The sequence below is a fragment of the Falco peregrinus genome, chromosome 5 (genome assembly GCF_023634155.1).
Source record: "Falco peregrinus isolate bFalPer1 chromosome 5, bFalPer1.pri, whole genome shotgun sequence".
In the NCBI taxonomy this organism is placed as follows: Eukaryota; Metazoa; Chordata; class Aves; order Falconiformes; family Falconidae; genus Falco; species Falco peregrinus.
Window position 1 is genome coordinate 66,835,023 of NC_073725.1, and position 17,781 is coordinate 66,852,803.

Genomic DNA, 17,781 nt, shown 5'->3' on the forward strand with positions numbered 1-17,781 from the left:
TCGGAAAACAGCAGTGAGAATGTCTTACTAAGTGGAACCAAATCATGGGGTTTTAGAGAAACAGCTGAAGAGATCATTTGATCTTTTGTTTAAAGAACATTTTTGTCAACTGGTTTATTTGGCCATGTAATGGCTGTGCTTCTCCTTACTGAGAAGCACTTCTACACACACCTCCTCTATGATGACTGGTCAAACCCACGCCGATTATGTGTGCAGCCACCATGTGAGCTAATACAGAAGGACATGGGCAGAGGATCTCAAGACCATGCAAACATGGTGACACAGAGTATTTGCTAAAATACGACTTTCAGCTGATCAGGACCTGATGCTTTCATCTGTCCAGAACAGCCATCAATATCTGGAAAATCATGGCATTTTTTTATGTCCCTATGGCTAGTTTTGTCTTAAATGTAAAGGGGATAGCAAGGATGTAGGTAAAACAGTGGGAAAAAAAAAATTAAACATGTTTCCTAGCAGTTGTGAGGTGGGTATAACAGAACTGCCAGCCCCTGGGTTGGAAATCCTGTGGCGAACCTCAAAAGTAGCACTTAGAGTTGAAAGGACAAGACTTTCAGAATTAATAATTCTTGGAGCTTATTTCTTTCCTTCCTGGGTTTCTCAGCCCTTTGCGTTCATGGTTTCAAACTTTTGACTGCAGACCTAGGAGATTAAAACTAAAAAAAAAAATCAAAGCTGAATCAATGTTGTTTTAACATGACTCCAGCAGAGGGTTCTTTAAATCAATCGTAAAGATTGCCAGGCTGGCAATAAAATCCCAGGACCTAGTGACATCCATTCTGTGTTTCAAAACTATTATCTTCCTACTCCTTGAGACAGTTAACAAATAAAGATCTTTTGCAAAAGGCATAAGAGACACTCCAGTGAAGCAGTTTCTTCTCCTGGCATTGTTAAGAGCAGAGACTGGGTTATTATTAATTACTTTTGCATTATTTATGCAGGTCCATGAATGTGCAATGTCTTTTACAGATAAATCACTCTGCCTCAAAAAGTTTCCAGTCTGCGAGCCAAACCCTGCAGTGTAAATCTATAACAGCAGGAGGCAATTCGGTGCAGCAGAACAGGTAAGTGTTAGTCCTTGATTCTGCAGAACTGGTGCGTTATCAACATTATTATTTAATTTGTGTTGCAATTGCACCAAATAGACTCAATTGATGCTGCTGTTTCACAACCTCTTTAATCTGGCATCAGTTGAAAGGAGCAGCCTCTATCCTTTTCCTCATTCCTGCTCCTTCTCTTGCCTCTTTTTTTGTGGTTCAGGCAGCCACATGGGGAACCAAATCAGGGAAATGATCCGGGTTAAGACTCATCTGGCAAAAATACGGAAAGGTTTAATTTTGACCAGTCCTAACTCAGATCCCTGAGTATGCGGGTTTGCAGCTCTTCCTGCCCTGCCTGTTTTCCTGTGTTCCTGTGCTGAGCAAGCTGGGTGGTTACACCCAGAGAGGCGCTCACACAGCCAAGGGTCCTGGTGCAGAAGGTACCATCAGGACTCCCCATGGCCTGGGGGGGTTGAGAAGGGGCCACTGTTGCTTTTTGCCCTCTGAGGGCTCCTAACTTTCTCTGTCCAGCATGCTGGTCATCCCTGCAGGACCCCTTTCAGCTCAAGGCAAAAATGCCCTGACCCATCCCTTTGACAGCCCCCTTCGTTTTTGTGGGAAGTCAGTTCTGCACCCCACAAGCCAGAGCCATGGCTCCCTGACAGGAAGGACAGAGCATCCCCAGCCTCAGATAAACCCATGCAGCCCTGGGGACGGCCAGACCACAGTCACACACTGGTGTCAGGGTTGCTTGGCTTTCTCAGGCTACAGCCCTGCTTGGAGCAGGAGGCCCTGCCTCAGGCGCTGCAGTCCTTTTAAAGCTGCTTTGTGGGTTTCTTTTCTTTTCTCTCTTTCTCCCCCCCCGCCCCCCCCCCCCGCCCCCCCCCCCCCCAGGTTCCCAGGGCTGAGGATTCAGCTTCTGGCTTCATCCAGAAATCCCTGAGGGTTTCAGATCCCCACGAGGCCTCTCAATGTCTTGATCTGCTTGAATAGGCATTTTTAACGTGGCCCCGGCTGTCATCAGGCCCTGTTACAGTCACTCAACTGCAGCAACATTGTTCTCAAGGCAGCAGCGCCCGGGACACCTCCCTTATTACCATACTGCACGGGGGATTTTGCCGCTGGGTTTCTCTGCTGAGCATCACACCAGCTCCATGGCCAGAGACGGCCAATTACCCCTCCTTGCCCACGCCCCAGCCTCCATCCCTTCGTGGCTCTCAGCATCTCTGGCCTGCAGGGCTGCTGGCGCCTGTCCATCTCTGGCGGTCCTGTCGGAGGTGAAGGTGACCCCCTTTTCCTGTGCCAGGCTCCCTGGCAACGCAGCCTTTCTTTGCGAGCGGCCTCCTCCACCCCCTGACGGGGAGAGGGGCTGTGAAAGCCCCGCTGCACTTTTGAACTTGCTGCTGGCGCGCTCAGTGGCTGCGCAGGGCAGCCACGACGGAGGGGCCGAGCCCAGCGGGGACCCGGTGCAATTGCCCAGAAGTTATTAATAGGCTGTAGAAGAATGTGATGGGCTGGGGAAGGGGTGAGGCGGGGGGAGAGCAAGGAGTAAAACGGGGAGGGTCAGTGAAAGGGAGATGGGGTGATGAGGCAAGAGTGATGGCATGCAGGAAGACAAAGAGGCAAACAGAGGAGGAGATGGGCACCAGCATGGAGAGGCAAGGCCATATAAAGGCTGGAGCTCCAATTCTCCCTTGTCCTGCACCTTGTGCAGGTGTTTTATCGGTGGCTGTGCTGGAGGAGAGGTCTCTGACCCCGTGCTGGGTGATGGAAAGGGCAAGGGGGACCAGGCCTGGGGGTTCAGTCCTTGAGCAAGGCATCCCTTTCCCCAAGATGAAAAATTGCTCGGGGTTACTGAGCCAAATTTGCCATCTAGTGGCTCTGGGGACCATTGCAGAGGGACCCACGAGACAGCAGCGGCCCCGGCACAGGCACTGGGTGGCATGCTGCACAGCACCTTCTACCTCAGTTACACCCAGAGTGCTTTTGCTTTTGCTTTACTCACAGCGGCCCAAAAAGCCTGTGGTCCCTGAAGTGATGTTGCCTTGTTCTGGCTGTGTTGAAGTGAGCCAGTATCAGCAACTCCGCCAGCTTCTCAGTGCTCTCCAGGGACAGCCCCCGCTGATTGTGCGAGGACCCAGACCCACAACATGGTTCAACTCGTCACTGTCATGCAGCAAGGCTCAGAGAACACGAGTGTGTCCTGTGGCTGTGGGAGCACCTTCTTCACTCTTACACTATGGGAAGAACCTGGAAAGCGTCGCTTTGTACTTGTGGCACAGCGGTGGTCTTTCTCTGAGGCTTTACATGTTCTCTTGCTTCTTGAAAGGTACCAACAAGTTTGTCTAATGTACTGGCTCCTTAACTCGTGCTCTGCCACCAGCCAGCCCTCAGCAGGCAGAGGAGTCTCCAAGTTACACATGACCATTGGAGACTGGGGACGAACAAGGGCAGTTGGGGGTTGAAAGGGTAGAGCATGGGGCACAGCACCCCAGGACCTGGGCCAGCACAGCCTCTTTTGGGCTGTCACCCTGGAGGATTTCTCTTTATAAACAGCTCTTCCTAGGTCAGAGAGCGCTTTGGCCACCCTGTCTGGGGGAGTGACTAACAGATAACAGGAGACATGGTGCAGTCAGGGGAAAGAAAGGGGCTCAGTGCAAGTCAGTGACCACAGCTTTAATGCATAGCTCTCCTGAGCAAGACCAAATACATCAATAAATAAATACATCTATTAATAATAATAATACTTCGAGCAGCCCCAAAAAACCCAACTGTCACCAGTTTAGCTTCTGTGTTCTCGGCTGTGCCCATGTCAGCAAAGGGTGCTGCTGCCTGACTAATGCAGAAGACACAGAAGAAGCACCATCTCCCTCCCCTTCTCAGTGCGGATCTGCTGGAGGAGGAGATCTTCAGCTCCCTGGACACCAGTCTGGGCAGAGTCTTTCGAGGCACCTGTGGGCTCCCACCCTGCTTCATGCCCAGCATCACGAGGCCTCAGCTGCTCCCTGCCCCATCCGCTAGCCACATTGCCCTTGTCCAAGGAACAGGCGCACAACTGAGGTGTTCCCCATGCAGGCGCACACGTGTGCATCACGCACCCCATGCCCAAGGGATGCCTGATGGCAACCGGCAACTGGCTCTAGCACTGCTTGTGGGGTTCCTCCAGGGCAACGTAAGGCACCACAACAGGCCAAGAGTCGCTGGGCCAATATCCAAGCTTTGGCTTGAATGATGGCATCTCGTAGCTGACATCGAAGTAGATGACCAGTGGGCAGCAGTATAGGAGGGACATGGCTATCAGCACATGCCTAGCAAGGAAACCAGAAAGACACGTGTTGGACATGGATAACTCCACCTGCTCCTGCACCTTGTAGTGGTGTGCGGCTGGCATTGTCACCGTGAGGCTAGAGCCAGGGGTTACGGCAATGGCAGGCAAAGGTCCCAGTCCTGTCATGCATGAGGGCTGCAGGGAGCGTGGGTTCTGCAAGCTTTGTACCTATGGGGAAACCCTAGAGTTGCTCTGTGAGCTGGGGCAGGAGCAACTCTTTGTGCAGAGGGGATGGGGTGGTGCAGGGGACTTCAGCCCCAAACCAGCCCACCCATTCTCCACCTTGCCTGGCCCAGCTCAGCAGTGCTGGGTATCCGTCCCTGTCACCCCAGTGATTTGTGAGGATGAATCTGAGAATGCTGCTGTGTGCAGCACTTGCAGCCATGCTTGGCCAGGCACTGAAAGCACCCAAGCAAATCAGTGTCTTTCAGTCTGGCTATTAAAATAACTCAAAGAACACTGCACTTCATGCAGCTTCCTGGGAGCAGATGCAGCTCTTTGAAAGCAAGCTGCTTACCTGGAGGGACTTCTAGAACAATTTCACTTGCAAAACACTGTTTGGCTAGTACATAGGAGGTAAGGGATATTAAGCAGTGATTAGGGCCAAAACCCTGGGCTGGGGCCAGGCTGAGGAGCAGCATCAATGACAGAAGAAAGGGCGAGAGGGTTGAGCAGAGATGTGGCTGCTCCCTGGTTGGGTATCTCATCCCAGCTGCCACTTCTCCATAGCTATGGCCCTTCAGCCCCTGAAACGTTTGGGCTGGGATTCCTGCCCTTATACTGGAGCCCTTACCAGAAGCTGTGGAAGTAGGGGAAGTTGATTGCCTGCCAGAGCCCGCAGAGCCATCTGTCGCTTATCCAGCTGCTGATGGCCAGTACCCACCACACAACCATGACTGTGGCCATCCGATGAACCCTTTTGTCATTGCACCTGGAAGACACAGTGAGGAAGAGGAAGCAATCACGTTGGAAGAAAAGTGAATTTTAAAGAGGGCTGGTTCCTGTCTGCAAATGCTAATGCAACAGGGCAGTTTCTTCTGGAGACTAGTCATCAGACCACAATAACTGAAGAAGTATGGCTCTGTAGAGAGAGTTTCTGACTTTCTGTGGTGAGGATAATGCTAGGAGATGCCAAGGCATTCCTGTCTTTCTCCCCAGATTCTGGTGGGTTCTTCCAACCCCACTCTGGTTCCTAAATCCCCACAAAGGGGAAGGAGCTGCCATAGGTGGTAGCTGGGGAGGAGAAGATACACTTGCATTGTCTCCATTCTGTGTGGCACCTGGTCCAGATTGTCGCCTTGTACCCCACTGCCCACAGTCCTGCCTATGCCTCTTCCTGGTCCTTCCTAGGCTGCCCCAATTCTTTGCAGAGCTGATAATCCAATGTGTGGCTGATGAAGACTTGGGCTCAATTCACTGTTTTGCCCAGTCACTGACACACGTGAGCCTGCCAGGAGCATGCAATGGACCTGCAGATAACCCCTCTCAGCTCTCTCCTTACTTTTTCAGCTCACGCCACGTCAGGTACAGCAGGTGGAAGGCGATGCAGTTGAGTGCGTAGGCATTGAAGGCCGGTTTGATGAAGGACATCAAGGTACTGATCACAGTGGTGACAGCACTCAGCCAGAGAAAATGCTTCCTAAAGGGAGTTGGGAGTGAGTGTCAGTGCCCCCAAGGTTCACAGTATGGAAGGATAAGGATGGGAGAGCTCCTGCTCATTGCCCGGGAGAGGAAACCCTTCTCCAGCACCTCCAATCTGTTTGCACATGGCTGACCTCTGCCTCTGCAGCAGTCCTGGCAGGAAGGCTGAGGTATCTGTTTATATCGGTGCTTTGCCCAAAGCCCCCAGTTAGTCCCTGACTGAGAGGGGACACAGCCCAGAAGGTACCTTGTGCATTTTCATGGTGATGCCAGAGACGCACACTGAGAACCGAAGGCAGAACCGAAGGCATCGGGAGCTTTGCTTAGGGAAGGGCTGCAAAGCAGGAGTCCCAGCAGTGTGGGGCAGGGGCTTGAACCATGCAAACATGCAGATTTGGGCTGACTGAACAACAATAGGGCTCAGAGGGGCCTTTCACATGCAAATCCCTTCCCAAGTCCCTTCCCCTCTCCCCCAACCGTGTCTCCACAGTGAACTCCTGGTGACCTCCTCTTAGGCATGGGAAGAGCAGACTTGGAGCAGGCCTTTGCAAGGCTTCTCCGGGGCTGGCTCAGAGGGCTCCAGCAAGCCTGCCAGGATGGGACCATCCTTTGAGCAAAGCCCTGCTGGGTTCCTGTTTCTGCTGATCCATGCTCACCCAGTATTCCCATTCTTTCTGCTGAGCTCCAGGCAGCCCTCCTGCAAACAACCTTTAAAATAGGGCGTGTTAACTTGGACCAGTTTATCCTATGGGAAGCCCCATCAGCCTTCAGGGAGAGCTCTCTGTGGATGGCAGGGGATGCTATAAATTCTGACAGCATGCATAATTGAATGTCAGTGCTCAGGAACATTTAATTTCCTAATTGATTTTGAAATTCTCCACGCAAAGTTTCCTCTGCAGCTTCTCAAAGACAAACAGCTCCAGCTGACAGGAGCCCAGCACAGCCCTTCCCTGTGGGAGCGTTTCTTACTCTTCCTCTGTCAGCACATCCACCACTGAGTGATAGAGGGTCTGGTCCCAAAGCAAACTGCAGTAACCTCAATGCTGACCCCTTGCAGGGGAGGGGAGCTGGCTGCGGGCTGGGGTGGGTCTGTGGGTCGCACACATCGATGTCAATGTCCCATCCCTCCCCTGAAAGCCTGCAACCCTGTGTCCCTCTGAGTCATACCTGGTCTTGATGCACCTGGGGAAGTAAACCCTTGGGTACCAAAAGGAATATGCCACAGCCAGTGTCCAGAGGATGGACAGCTCATCCAAAAGTTGTCCCACATAGCTCAGTGTCATGTGAAAGTACATGGAGAAGATACCTACAAGGAGCAAGGATAGCTTGTATCAGCAAAGCTTCATCCTCACACAAACCCATCTGGCCTGGGAAGTCCTTGGGGGCCATTCCTGAAGACACACCATTCCTGAAGAGCAGAGGCATGGGCCTTGGTGTTAACGGAGGCCTGTGTCAGTCAGTCCACACAGCGCCATGGGGATTTACTGGCTGGAAGCTGTGCATCCACAGCCAGCAGGACCCAGGAGCTGCAGGGCTTCAGACAGACATGGCTGTTTGGTATCCCACCCCAGCTGGCCCCTGTGCTTTAGCTGCTAAGATACCTCCAAAGGTATCATGAATGAGCAGTCTGGTATTCTGGCAACTTGTCTGGTCTTCTCACAACCTTGGCACCCACCTACGCAGAAGAGCATGCCAGAGACGACATACATGGGCAAGGTGCGCTGCTGACAGTACTGCCGGTTCAGGTAGAGCAGGGCAGGAGAAAGGACAAAGAAGCTTACATTGCTGATCTGAAAAAGAAGAGGCACATTCAGCTTATTGCATATTCTTGGGCAAGTCTCATCCCACCATGTGCCTCCGTGTCTCCATGTGTGAAGAGGATACTGATCTCTAGTGGAAAGTGTTGTATGGAAGCCGGTACTACTCTTGGCACAGGGAGAGGGCAGAGGCGTTTCTGGAGAAGCAAGGCTGGAACTGGGAGGACAGCTATTGCTGTGACAGCAATGGCTGCAGACACCTGTGCTCTTCCTGCAGGCACCTCTGGGGCCAGCAAGCCCAGGATAAGCCAGTGTGCCCCTTTTGGGTGACTGTTTATCTTCAGCTGTCCAGTGTCTTCAAGCAAGCTGCCAAAGCTCTTCTGTTTTCAGCAATCCCCCTCTCCTGTCAACCCAGACCCGCCAGAAACTCCTTGAATGGCTTCTGCCCCTTTCAGCCAGCAGCCTGCCCCCGGCGAGGGGCTGGGTGGGTGTGAGGAGCTAGGCCACCACAGCAAACCACAGTCAGGAAAACCATCCTTAGCTGGTAGCAGGTGTGGTGGAGGGCAGCACAGCAAGCAGGACGTTGGTAAGTGGGAACAGGCAGGGTTGAGGTGGCATCCTGTAGTGTCATGTGCGAAGCCACCTGGCCTGGTGGGAGAGGTATTCTGGGTACTAGTAATTACGTGAAGTCATAAACCTCCTTTAAACATACCTAGCAAATTAATGCAGTGATATTATTCTGCCCTAATTTCTCTGCAAAACTGCTTCATTGACAGAGTTCTATTTGTCTGGGAACAAGGGGATGGTACTGGGGCTCAGCCTGCTGCTGCTGCCTAGACTGGTTGAAGGTGCCGGTGCTTTGGGGAACAGTAGGTGCTGATGGGCAAAATCTGGGACCTGGGGAACAGCAGCAAGTGCCCAAAGCCTGGACCTTTCTGCTGGATCAGGCCCATTCTACCCTGCAGCTATGGGGGAATGAAGTTTGAAATAATCCTGGCTTTTTCACCTGATTTTGCAATTCAGTAAAGGGGTATCACAGGGAAGCACAGCCTCTGCAGGGAAAATCTTTCTTGCTTATGAAAGTTTGGGACTGTTGTGCTATGTTTTACCTGCCAGACAGCTCTTTGGGGGACAGCAGGGAAGAGCCATCTGCTAAAGTGCCATTTGGCAAGCCACCAGGAGACTTTTATCTCACCCTGACAATCCTTTTCCTTTCATCTTCCAGCTAGATTCTGATCTAGACCCCACGCCTGGAACCTGACATCCACAGCTGGAGTCTTACCCCTCAGCAGCCCTTACATGCACCAAGTAAACTGCAAAATTGACACTCGGCTTGTGATGCCCCATGGGATCTAAGTTTATGGTAACAGGGCTGCAAATCACAGGGATGTTGTCATATACATGAAACACACCCTCTCATATTTCAGAGAGAAACATAATTCACACTTAATGTAAGGTCTCTATTCCCTTTAACACCTGGAGATTAATCTTGAATTTCACTAAGGCTTTTACGAAACAAGTTGATGCTCCCATTAACAGCAGCTCTCAGGCCAAATGTATTGGTTTTCTACATGTGCTTAGAGCCAAATCCAGGCCTATTCCCATTCCAGCTATGAAAAGAGAAGTGCTGCTCCCACTTGCACACTTGAGGTCAAACCGTTCAGAAATGATCAAGAAACCAAACCATGTGTTAAAGTAACAACTGTGTTGCAAACATTTCTTTTCCTGTGAAATGGTTGAAGAGGCTTTAGGAAGACAAGCAGGGATAGCAAGAAGAGAGAAAATGCTTGCAGAAAGGGCAGCAGTATGCAAGTGCCAGCATGCACGTCAATGTGAGGAAACCCGGGAGTTTGAGATTGCGTATAGAGAGGTCGGAATCCCTGCTGCAGTGGGCATTGCAACAGTGCCATTAATTACATGATAGCAATGTTATCACTTCATTAATTCAGCGTGAGATGTGCAAGATCAGATATCAGAGGGGAGGGATAATCAGGGGAACTGTTCCAATATGGTCAAAAAGAAAGTGATTCCTTGCAGAGCAGCCAAACTCAGAGCTTAGGGGAGGACTGCTACAAAACTGCATCTGTGGGGGACAGATCAGGGGTCTTCACCGCTCGTCAGATCCAAGGCCTGATTTGTAAGTGCTGCCTTATATCTTTCCGCTAGGATGGGGTGAGCTCCATCTCAAATGTGGTTAGGAGGGGTTTGCTCCCAGTACTCCCATTAGGAAGTTTTTCCAGAGTCTCTGCTCATGCTGTGTGTCCCCAGCACGGCTTCTACCTAGCTGGGTTGTACTGGCCCAGGAGGCATGAGCTCTTTCTGCCCAGGATCCAGGGAGAAAAGAGGTGATGGAGCCAAGGTGTGATCTGACCTGTGTCAGTGACTCAGCCCTATGGTTTTCCACAGTGTGAGCTCATAGCAATGTCCCACTTCCTAACAAGTGTGAGTTATTTCTCCAGTTGACTAAACCAAGCTTAGGCCTGTACTGACATCTGCTTCTTTCACTAGGAGAAAACTGAGACTGGGATCAGCGACATGGCTTTAATCTTGGTGCATTAGTAGGATCATCAGAAAGGCCCCAGGGCTTCTGCAACTTGGCGCTTTGCAGCCTAAGATGAAAGGAGAGACCTGCAGAGAATCTGTTTGCATCTCCATCCATGACAGGGTGAGAACAAGCCTTGGATACAGATTGGGGCAGGAGATGCTGGTTTGCAGAGCTCTGCCTGGCTCTGTGAGCATGGCAACAGTGCAACAGCAGCCAAGGCATGTGCTGGTCCTTACTCAAGACAGGCGTTTTCTGCAGTGAAAGGAGATTTCTGCAAGACTCATGGGAGTGTGTTCATTCACTTAGGCCAGCGAACCAGCTTTAGCTGACAGAAGAGCCCACAGGGCCAAAGACAGCAGTGAATACCTCAGAGGCTCTCCAGACCTGTATAGCAAGTTCCTAATAGCCAGAGCTGCGTAGCAGAAGATGAGGCTGTTTGTCCTGCCATCACAATGTCCTGGCAGTGCTTTGGGGCAGGAAACAGCTGTTTGTTTAGTGCCTGCAGAGTGCTGGGCAAGGAGCTGCCATCCTCCTGCATGCAACTTTCTGGGCAGACAAGAGAACAATGCCTCTGCGATGCTGCAGGGTTAGTGAGCCCGTGCAGAGGGCTGGGGTGTGGAGGACCAGGGTGCACACCACGGCTCTGGCGCACTCTGAGTGCTTCTCTGGGCATATCTAGGTAATCTGCACCTGCAGCCGGGCATATCTCCACCAATCGATGAAACATCCACAAGCTCTGGATATACGGCAGTGTCAGAGCTCCTGCTGCTTTGCCAGCAAGACTGCTGGGGATCTGGGTGTCATTACCAGCATCCTGGATCAGCCATTTCAGGAAAGAAATGAGGGTAGAAAGACAAGTCCCTGACTGATGACCCTCATGTAGCACAGTACTGTTCTTCTACGAACAGCCAGAAGACAATAAATTTCTGGGTCACTGAGTCACTATAAATAGTTAGTGCTTTGCTGCTGAACTGCCTCCAATCACAAACCACCATGTATTATTAGGTACTTAAAGATACTGTTTACATTCTTTGCTCATACCCTTGGTGCTTATTTCTAATAAAAAGCATCAAACCCAAGCAGACCTGAGAGAGAGTGTGGCTGGCACAGAGTAATTCTCAGCAGCACATTGCTGCTGCTGGCACAAAGCTACCTTGCTTGAGCCCCGGGCAGCGTTGCGAAGAAGACACTGAAAGGATGCACCATTAGGAAGCCCTGCTGATTTACTGGTGTAGGAGTCTTGGGTAGGAGCTGGCTGCATTCCCAGCTAGTCTAAAACTGGCAAACTGATGCTGAAGTCAATATTGATATAATTATCTCAGGGCAGGCCAGTGAGATAAAGCCCATAAAGCTTGCCACAGGGAAGAAGCTGAATATAGGGAACAAATGAATGGAGGAGAGAAGAGGATGAGGTCCAGGCTGTTAGGAACACATCCAAGATAGTATCCTGATCCCCAGCTGCATCCACAACATGCTGCCAGCCAGCAGGGATAGGTAGGGATCTCAGTCCGGTCAGTTTTCTAGAGTCCCCCCTGTAGGGCACATCACAAGGAGCCTGATCTCTGCTGCTCTCTCGAAATGGGAATCGCATCTTAAGGCAGAAACTGCAGAAGTGGTACCCTCCACCTACATGGGCACTCTGCTGAGCTCCATGGACTGGTAAAAATTAGTTTGGCAAGAAGGAGTTCAGTGCAGGGACCAAAAAAAAGCGCTTTCTTTGCTGGGAAAGAGGTGCCCTGTGTTCACATATAGGGAGGAACAAGGGCTAGTTTAATCACTGGGAAAAGTCCTGCAGGGTTTGCTCTGCCCACATCTCTGTGTTCCTCAGTATTGCAGTGGCTCACATCTGTGTGGAAACATGAATTGGAGCAGTTTTCCTGTCCTAGAGGAGGGCTGTGTCTGAGTCCTACCCAGTGAAAATTCATCCCGACAAGCCCAGTGGCGTAGTATGGAAACATAGGAGAAGGCTGTGGCTAGCAGGGACCTCAGTCCAGAACTAGACACCTGGGTAAGGTTTTCAGGAATAGCTACATAATCTAGAAACCTGTGCCACAAAACGACCTTGGCACCTAAGCTAACTTACTAAAATAAATAAGTTTTTTCTTAATGGAAATTGAAAAGGGCTTTGGGTTCTAAGAAAGATAGTTATGCATCTGGCCACACCAACTGGTGTCTAGCAGTGTGCTGCAGAGAAGTTAGACACAGAAATGCTTTTGGAGAGCTCCTGAGGTACTTCTTGGTGTGTTAAAAGGAACCTCAGCCACTTTGACAGTCTGGGTGTAAATCAGGATCCTTGTGAAAACGGGGTCTCAGCTCCAAAGACACATTTTAAAAATGCTGCTTATGTACTAAACTAGGAGGTGAGGCAGATTTATCTCCCAGGATGAATTCCGATTAAAAATGTAGCTCTCAGACTTCCCGCTCTTTGTGGAAATCAGCCCCTCTCCAGTGTTGCCAGTGACACTCCAAAACACAGAGACCTTTGGCATCCCCAGCTGCATTTGAAACACTGATATAAGTGATTTCTGTATCTCCTTTCTAGCTGTGCCTTCCTCTGCAGCTCTGAGCCCATCCGACAGGGATGCAATGCCAGTAAACAAGCAACAACACAACACATTCAGTTGGGTGCCAGAGGGAAGCAGGATTTGGCCTGGACCGGCAGATCTTTGTTTCTTAACTGCCTCAAGGAGAAGTGACTATACACAGCCCGAGCATCCCTCCTCTGAGACCCGAGCTGGGCAATTATTGCTGGGGAGCTGCTGGACTGAGGGGAGGGAATTATTGTTATTATAGGCAATTTATTAAAAGCAGGAAATGCTTTTTAAAAAGAGGAAGAGACATTTCCATGAGAACAAGAACTTCTAGGGTTAGGCAGTAATTGCTAAAAGTTGTAAACAAGGCCTTTGGAAGGTTGTAAATCCACATGCCTCACATCCTTGCTAGCCTGTAATTGCACTGAGGTAGAAGGACACGCTTGCAGAGAGCGGTTGTGTACCGAGGCCTCTGCAAACAGATGTGGATGCTTCTAGCCACGCTTAAGCCGGAAGGCTGCATTCAAGGGCCTGGCACTGGATGGAGCCTGAATTATAAAGGATCATAGGAGGTGAAACTGGCTTATGCATCAGCTTCCCTCTGTGCTGAGTTCCAGATTCCCAACCTGCCCAACACGGTTCATGCAAGTGCTGTGTCTCATTTTGCCACTCCTGTACATTTAGCTGGAATATATAAGCCCTGTGTGGGACTTACCCCAATTGGCAGGAGAGCTGCAGGACTGGTATAACAGGATCTCACAAATCTGGGCGAAGGAGCACTGCCAGGGTTTTCTCACTGGGAACTCAGCTCCACACAAGCCAGAAGTACCCCTGACCCCAGCTTGTTTTCTGAGCAACTGGCTGTTGTAAGCAATAAAAGTCCCATGATTTACCTGAAGTCAGAAAACATTCCCCATACCAGCACCCTCCAACACCAGGAAGTTCAAAGGAGTGAGTAGGAGGAAAGAAAAGGTTGTCCCGCCTTTTTCTCCCAAAAGCAGCTCCTGGGTGCCCGGAGACGGCTGCCTTTGTGCCCCAGCCAGCCCTTGGATGCACCCGCACTCACGGTGTTGTAGTACTCTGCAATGACCGTCGAGCGCTCAAAGTTGCCTTCACACCAGTCGACTTCAGCACTTTGGTAGGAAAATATGCTCGGCATCGTTGGGCCACCTTTGCAAAAGGGAGAGGAGTGGGTTAGTTTTGCACGTGGGCAAGGAGTGTGCTGCACAGCCAAAGGGAAAGTGGAAAAGCACACTCTGCCTGCCTGCCTCCTGCGCACATGCACACCCACGTTGCACCAAGTCTGCTCAAGCACCGCATCCTTACCCTGCTACAAAAGACGCATCCTCTTCCCAGCATGCATCATATTGCAGAATATTTCCTCCTCTCTCACCACGATGCAGGAGTGGCAAATCACCCTAGGAAATGTTCTCGAACTCCACAATCTCATCCATGGTATTAACATCTCTCATCAGAGGTTGTTGGCGCCACACGATGCTTCCCCATTTCAGCCCTGTCCCTGTCACAGTGTCTTCTCCCTTCTCTTCACTTTCTTTATGACTCAGGTCTTTCTGCCAAGAGGACTTCCCTGTACTTTGTAGGCTGTGAGCTACCTTCTGGGAGTGGACAACTCTACAGGGTTAATTGCTCATTGGCTCTGTTCTCCTTAGTTGTTTCTCAGCATCTTCCTGAGGGCTGGAGCTTGCTTTCTGCAAGCTCAGCCCTGGAGCACCAGCACAGACCCTGGGTATTACCGGAGTCCTGGGGGCACAGAGGAAAGGCACTGGGAGGTGTCTCTTCAGTGGCAGTGATTTCACTTTGAATGTGCTCCCATGCAATCTCTGTCCTGGTTTCCCAGTGAAAGGCATCAGAGCTTCACACCTTGAGTGGGCTCTCCACTGCCAGGTCCCCCAGCCTGGCCTCTGGTAGTGGCAGGAGCTGCAGTTACAGGTGGGAGGCTAAACAAAAAAATCTAACCTTTTGCTTGGTTTTCTTCCCCATGCTAAAGACTTTGCTATACTCAGTGTGAGCATCATTTCTCAGCTCTCTTTTATTCATTTGAAAAAGTAAAAGTTCTGATCAAGTTTCCTATTTGGCATATTTTGTTTCAGATCTTCGAGACTTTGGAGGTATTTTAGAAGCTGATAGATGGGTGCCAACCTTACAGGTGTCTGGAAGCACCATCCAAACCCTAGCAGATGGGTATTTGGTACACAAGAGCCACAGAAATTCCCTGGAGCTGAGCAGTGAAGTCCCTGGATGCAGTGTAGGACTAACTTGTCCAGCTGTCCTCTAACTCTGCAGAATGAGCAGGTACCAGTGTGACACCAACCACCGCAGTAACATCTCTGATCTCCCGAGGCACCGGTGAAAAACAGAGCTTTCTTTTCTTTGAAAATCCTTTCAGCTTTGAGTCTAACTCAGGGAGGGGAGTTTATCTTAAAACCACCCCTGAGGAGAAACAGTTAAGTCTCTATTTACACTGGTGTCAGCTGAGCAACACCACCGAGTTCAGCAGTTACTGTAGGTGTGCAGTGGTGTGAAGGTACCACAGCTTCCTCTGCGTCTCTTCCCAAGAAGTTCAAAGGCAGAAAACACAAGAATGTCACACAAATACAAACAAGCTCTTCTGTAACCTCCTGCTCCAACCAGATAAACTGACTTGTGGATAAACCTCCACTGTTCCTTTACAATTGCAGGTTAATGATGCCCTCTCTTTAATCCAGGCTGGCTGGTTCCCCAGAGCAGGTGAGATCACAGATACAGAAGAAGAACAAAAAAAATGGCAGGCAGATTGGTTTGAGGTCTGAGTCTTCATGATCTTGGGTTTCCATGTGCTCATTCACACCACAGTGACTCTTTCCTGATCCCTGGTGCTCTGCATTACGCTTTTACAGCGATGCAAGTGGTTGCGTAGGGTAAAAAAAGAATCAGACCCAAGATGGTAAACCCTAACTCCTAGCTGAACAGACGTCAGTTGAGAGATGGTGAGGGGTTGGAGAAGACACAAGACAGAAGAAGAAAAAGTGAACAGAAAAATCAAAAGAGCAATCAAAGCACCCAGTGGCTGCTGGCTTGCTGCTCGCTTCTCATCCCAGCCTGGCTTACCTGTGTTCTCTTGAGACGGACCAGCACTGCTTCCACACGGGGAGGCGAAGCGTTGACAGCTCCAAGGTTTCTAGCAAAGCTGGAGCAGTAACCTGCCCTGCTGCTGTAGCTCTGAAGGAGTGCCCACGGTGTGAGCTCACCAGGAGCAGCCGCCAGAAAATACCCTTGCTTGTCTCTAGGGAAAGCACTGGGATGAGACAAGAGCCATGCGCACCCTCCAGGCAAACCTTCCAGCGCCCTAAAGGGAACATATTGGCTGGAGGGTTTATATCTGTGCACCCAAATGGGCAGGGGCAGAGAGGGAGGGCAGAGAAGTGTGAGCTGGAAAGGTTGGAAGAGCGGGTAGAAATGCAGTCTGAAATCATCGGTGTGCCCCTAGGCAGGTTACCTGCGCATGCGTGCACACCCCAGTCCTAACCCTGTTTTTCCCAGGGGAGGGACTGGTCCACACAGCCTCCCTCACAGAGCTGGTTAAACCCCAATAAAACAGTTTTCAGCAAGAAGCGTGCACCAAGGTGCTGTTGCCTTCTTTTCTCGGGTTTTGAATTTGAGCTGCTTTTCAACTTTTCCCCAACTACTGTTTTATTATCAAAAATAGTTTTATTTTCTCTAGCTAGTCTATTTTGTTATTTATTTGAAGAATGGGCTGAATAGGACACTTTCTGGGTGACTGTTTTGCAAACATTTCCCCCCTGAATCCTATTCAGGATGTCAAGAAAATGGGGAGCAATTAAACTTTTCCCCAAAATCAGCATCTTTTCCTCCATGTAGAGTTAGGAAAAGAGGAAATATGTTGCTTCCTTACACATAAAAAAGATTATTTGGTCAGTTCTTCCTGTTGGAGCTGGGGAGACACCACATTCAGCATCACAGGGCAGGGCCAGACCAAGATCCAAGGTGCCCCTGTCCCTGTCGAGGTGCTGCCTGAAGAGTAGGGATCGAACAGCAGCCCTGCTTTGCCCCGGGGACTGGCTGTTTGGGAAGCTTAGCCATTAATTTTGATAATTCTATGAAAAAGAGTGTACCTGGGAGACCTGCGCTGTGTGTCACCTCCTAAAGATGCCAGGGCTTACAAAAACTTTGCAAATCCACATGCGTTTTGAAATGAGAGGGTAATTAACCACTGAAGCAGCTTATATTACAACATGGTGGAGCCTCCGTTACGCGCAACTAAGTCAAGGCTGGGTGTCTTTCTAGGACAGATGATGCAGCTTGAAGCAGAAGATCAGAGGCAGTCCCCGACAAGCTGCTTCTACCCCCTGGATGGCTGCACTGCGGTGTCCACGTGGAGGAAGTCTGGGGTGAATTTGCTTCTTACTCACTTACAACTCCTGAAGGGACTGTGCGAGCGGGAGGCTGATCTCGCAGGCTGAAAGAAGGTGCTGAATTTGCCAGAGGATCTCAGTGAGAAGCAAGTGGTGACTTGCCCATCCCACTGCGCAGGGAGGCAGGTGAAGTACGGTGTCAGTCAGGGAAAATGTAGAGGTGGATGTGATAATAAGACGGATCGTTGCCCAAACACGTGATGCCTGGCCTAGATGAACATCTTTGAAAACAATGAGTTTTCCTACTCCAAAATCTCTGACATCCGTGGCATGAGCAAAGCGCCCAAGCATCACTCATATATCCTGTGCCACACAATCAATAAATAACTGGGGAGGGTGTAATGAATCCACATCTGCCCTGATTCATCAATAAGTAGCTTTCAGGTCATAAAAAGAGGCTGATTTCCTGGTGAGTCCTCCTTCCCAGCTCCTCCTAATGTTTACATCCTCCTGCCTGTGGTCAGAAGGGCCTGGGATGCTGAGGTTGC

At 50.4% G+C, this 17,781-nt stretch overlaps 1 protein-coding gene across 1 annotated transcript; it reads right to left on the bottom strand.

Moving 5' to 3' along the window:
* Positions 1-4,197: 4,197 nt before the first annotated feature.
* ACER1 (alkaline ceramidase 1) lies at positions 4,198-14,019 on the bottom strand. The gene is made up of 6 exons (XM_005241691.1): positions 13,927-14,019; positions 7,703-7,817; positions 7,195-7,333; positions 5,888-6,025; positions 5,180-5,317; positions 4,198-4,366 (listed from the first exon to the last, which is right to left on the bottom strand). The coding sequence occupies exons 1-6, from the start codon at positions 14,017-14,019 to the stop codon at positions 4,198-4,200; spliced, it is 792 nt and encodes a 263-aa protein (XP_005241748.1).
* Positions 14,020-17,781: the final 3,762 nt, after the last annotated feature.

What these genes read in the sequence shown, in the direction of transcription:
- ACER1 (XM_005241691.1), bottom strand. Translation starts at nt 14,019, where the DNA reads ATGCCGAGCATATTTTCCTACCAAAGTGCTGAAGTCGACTGGTGTGAA. An exon ending in TTGCAGAGTACTACAACACC is followed by an intron (nt 7,818 to 13,926) that starts GTGAGTGCGGGT and finishes CTTCTTTTTCAG; the next exon opens with ATCAGCAATGTAAGCTTCTT. An exon ending in CCCTACTTCCACAGCTTCTG is followed by an intron (nt 4,367 to 5,179) that starts GTAAGGGCTCCA and finishes TTTCCTTGCTAG; the next exon opens with GCATGTGCTGATAGCCATGT.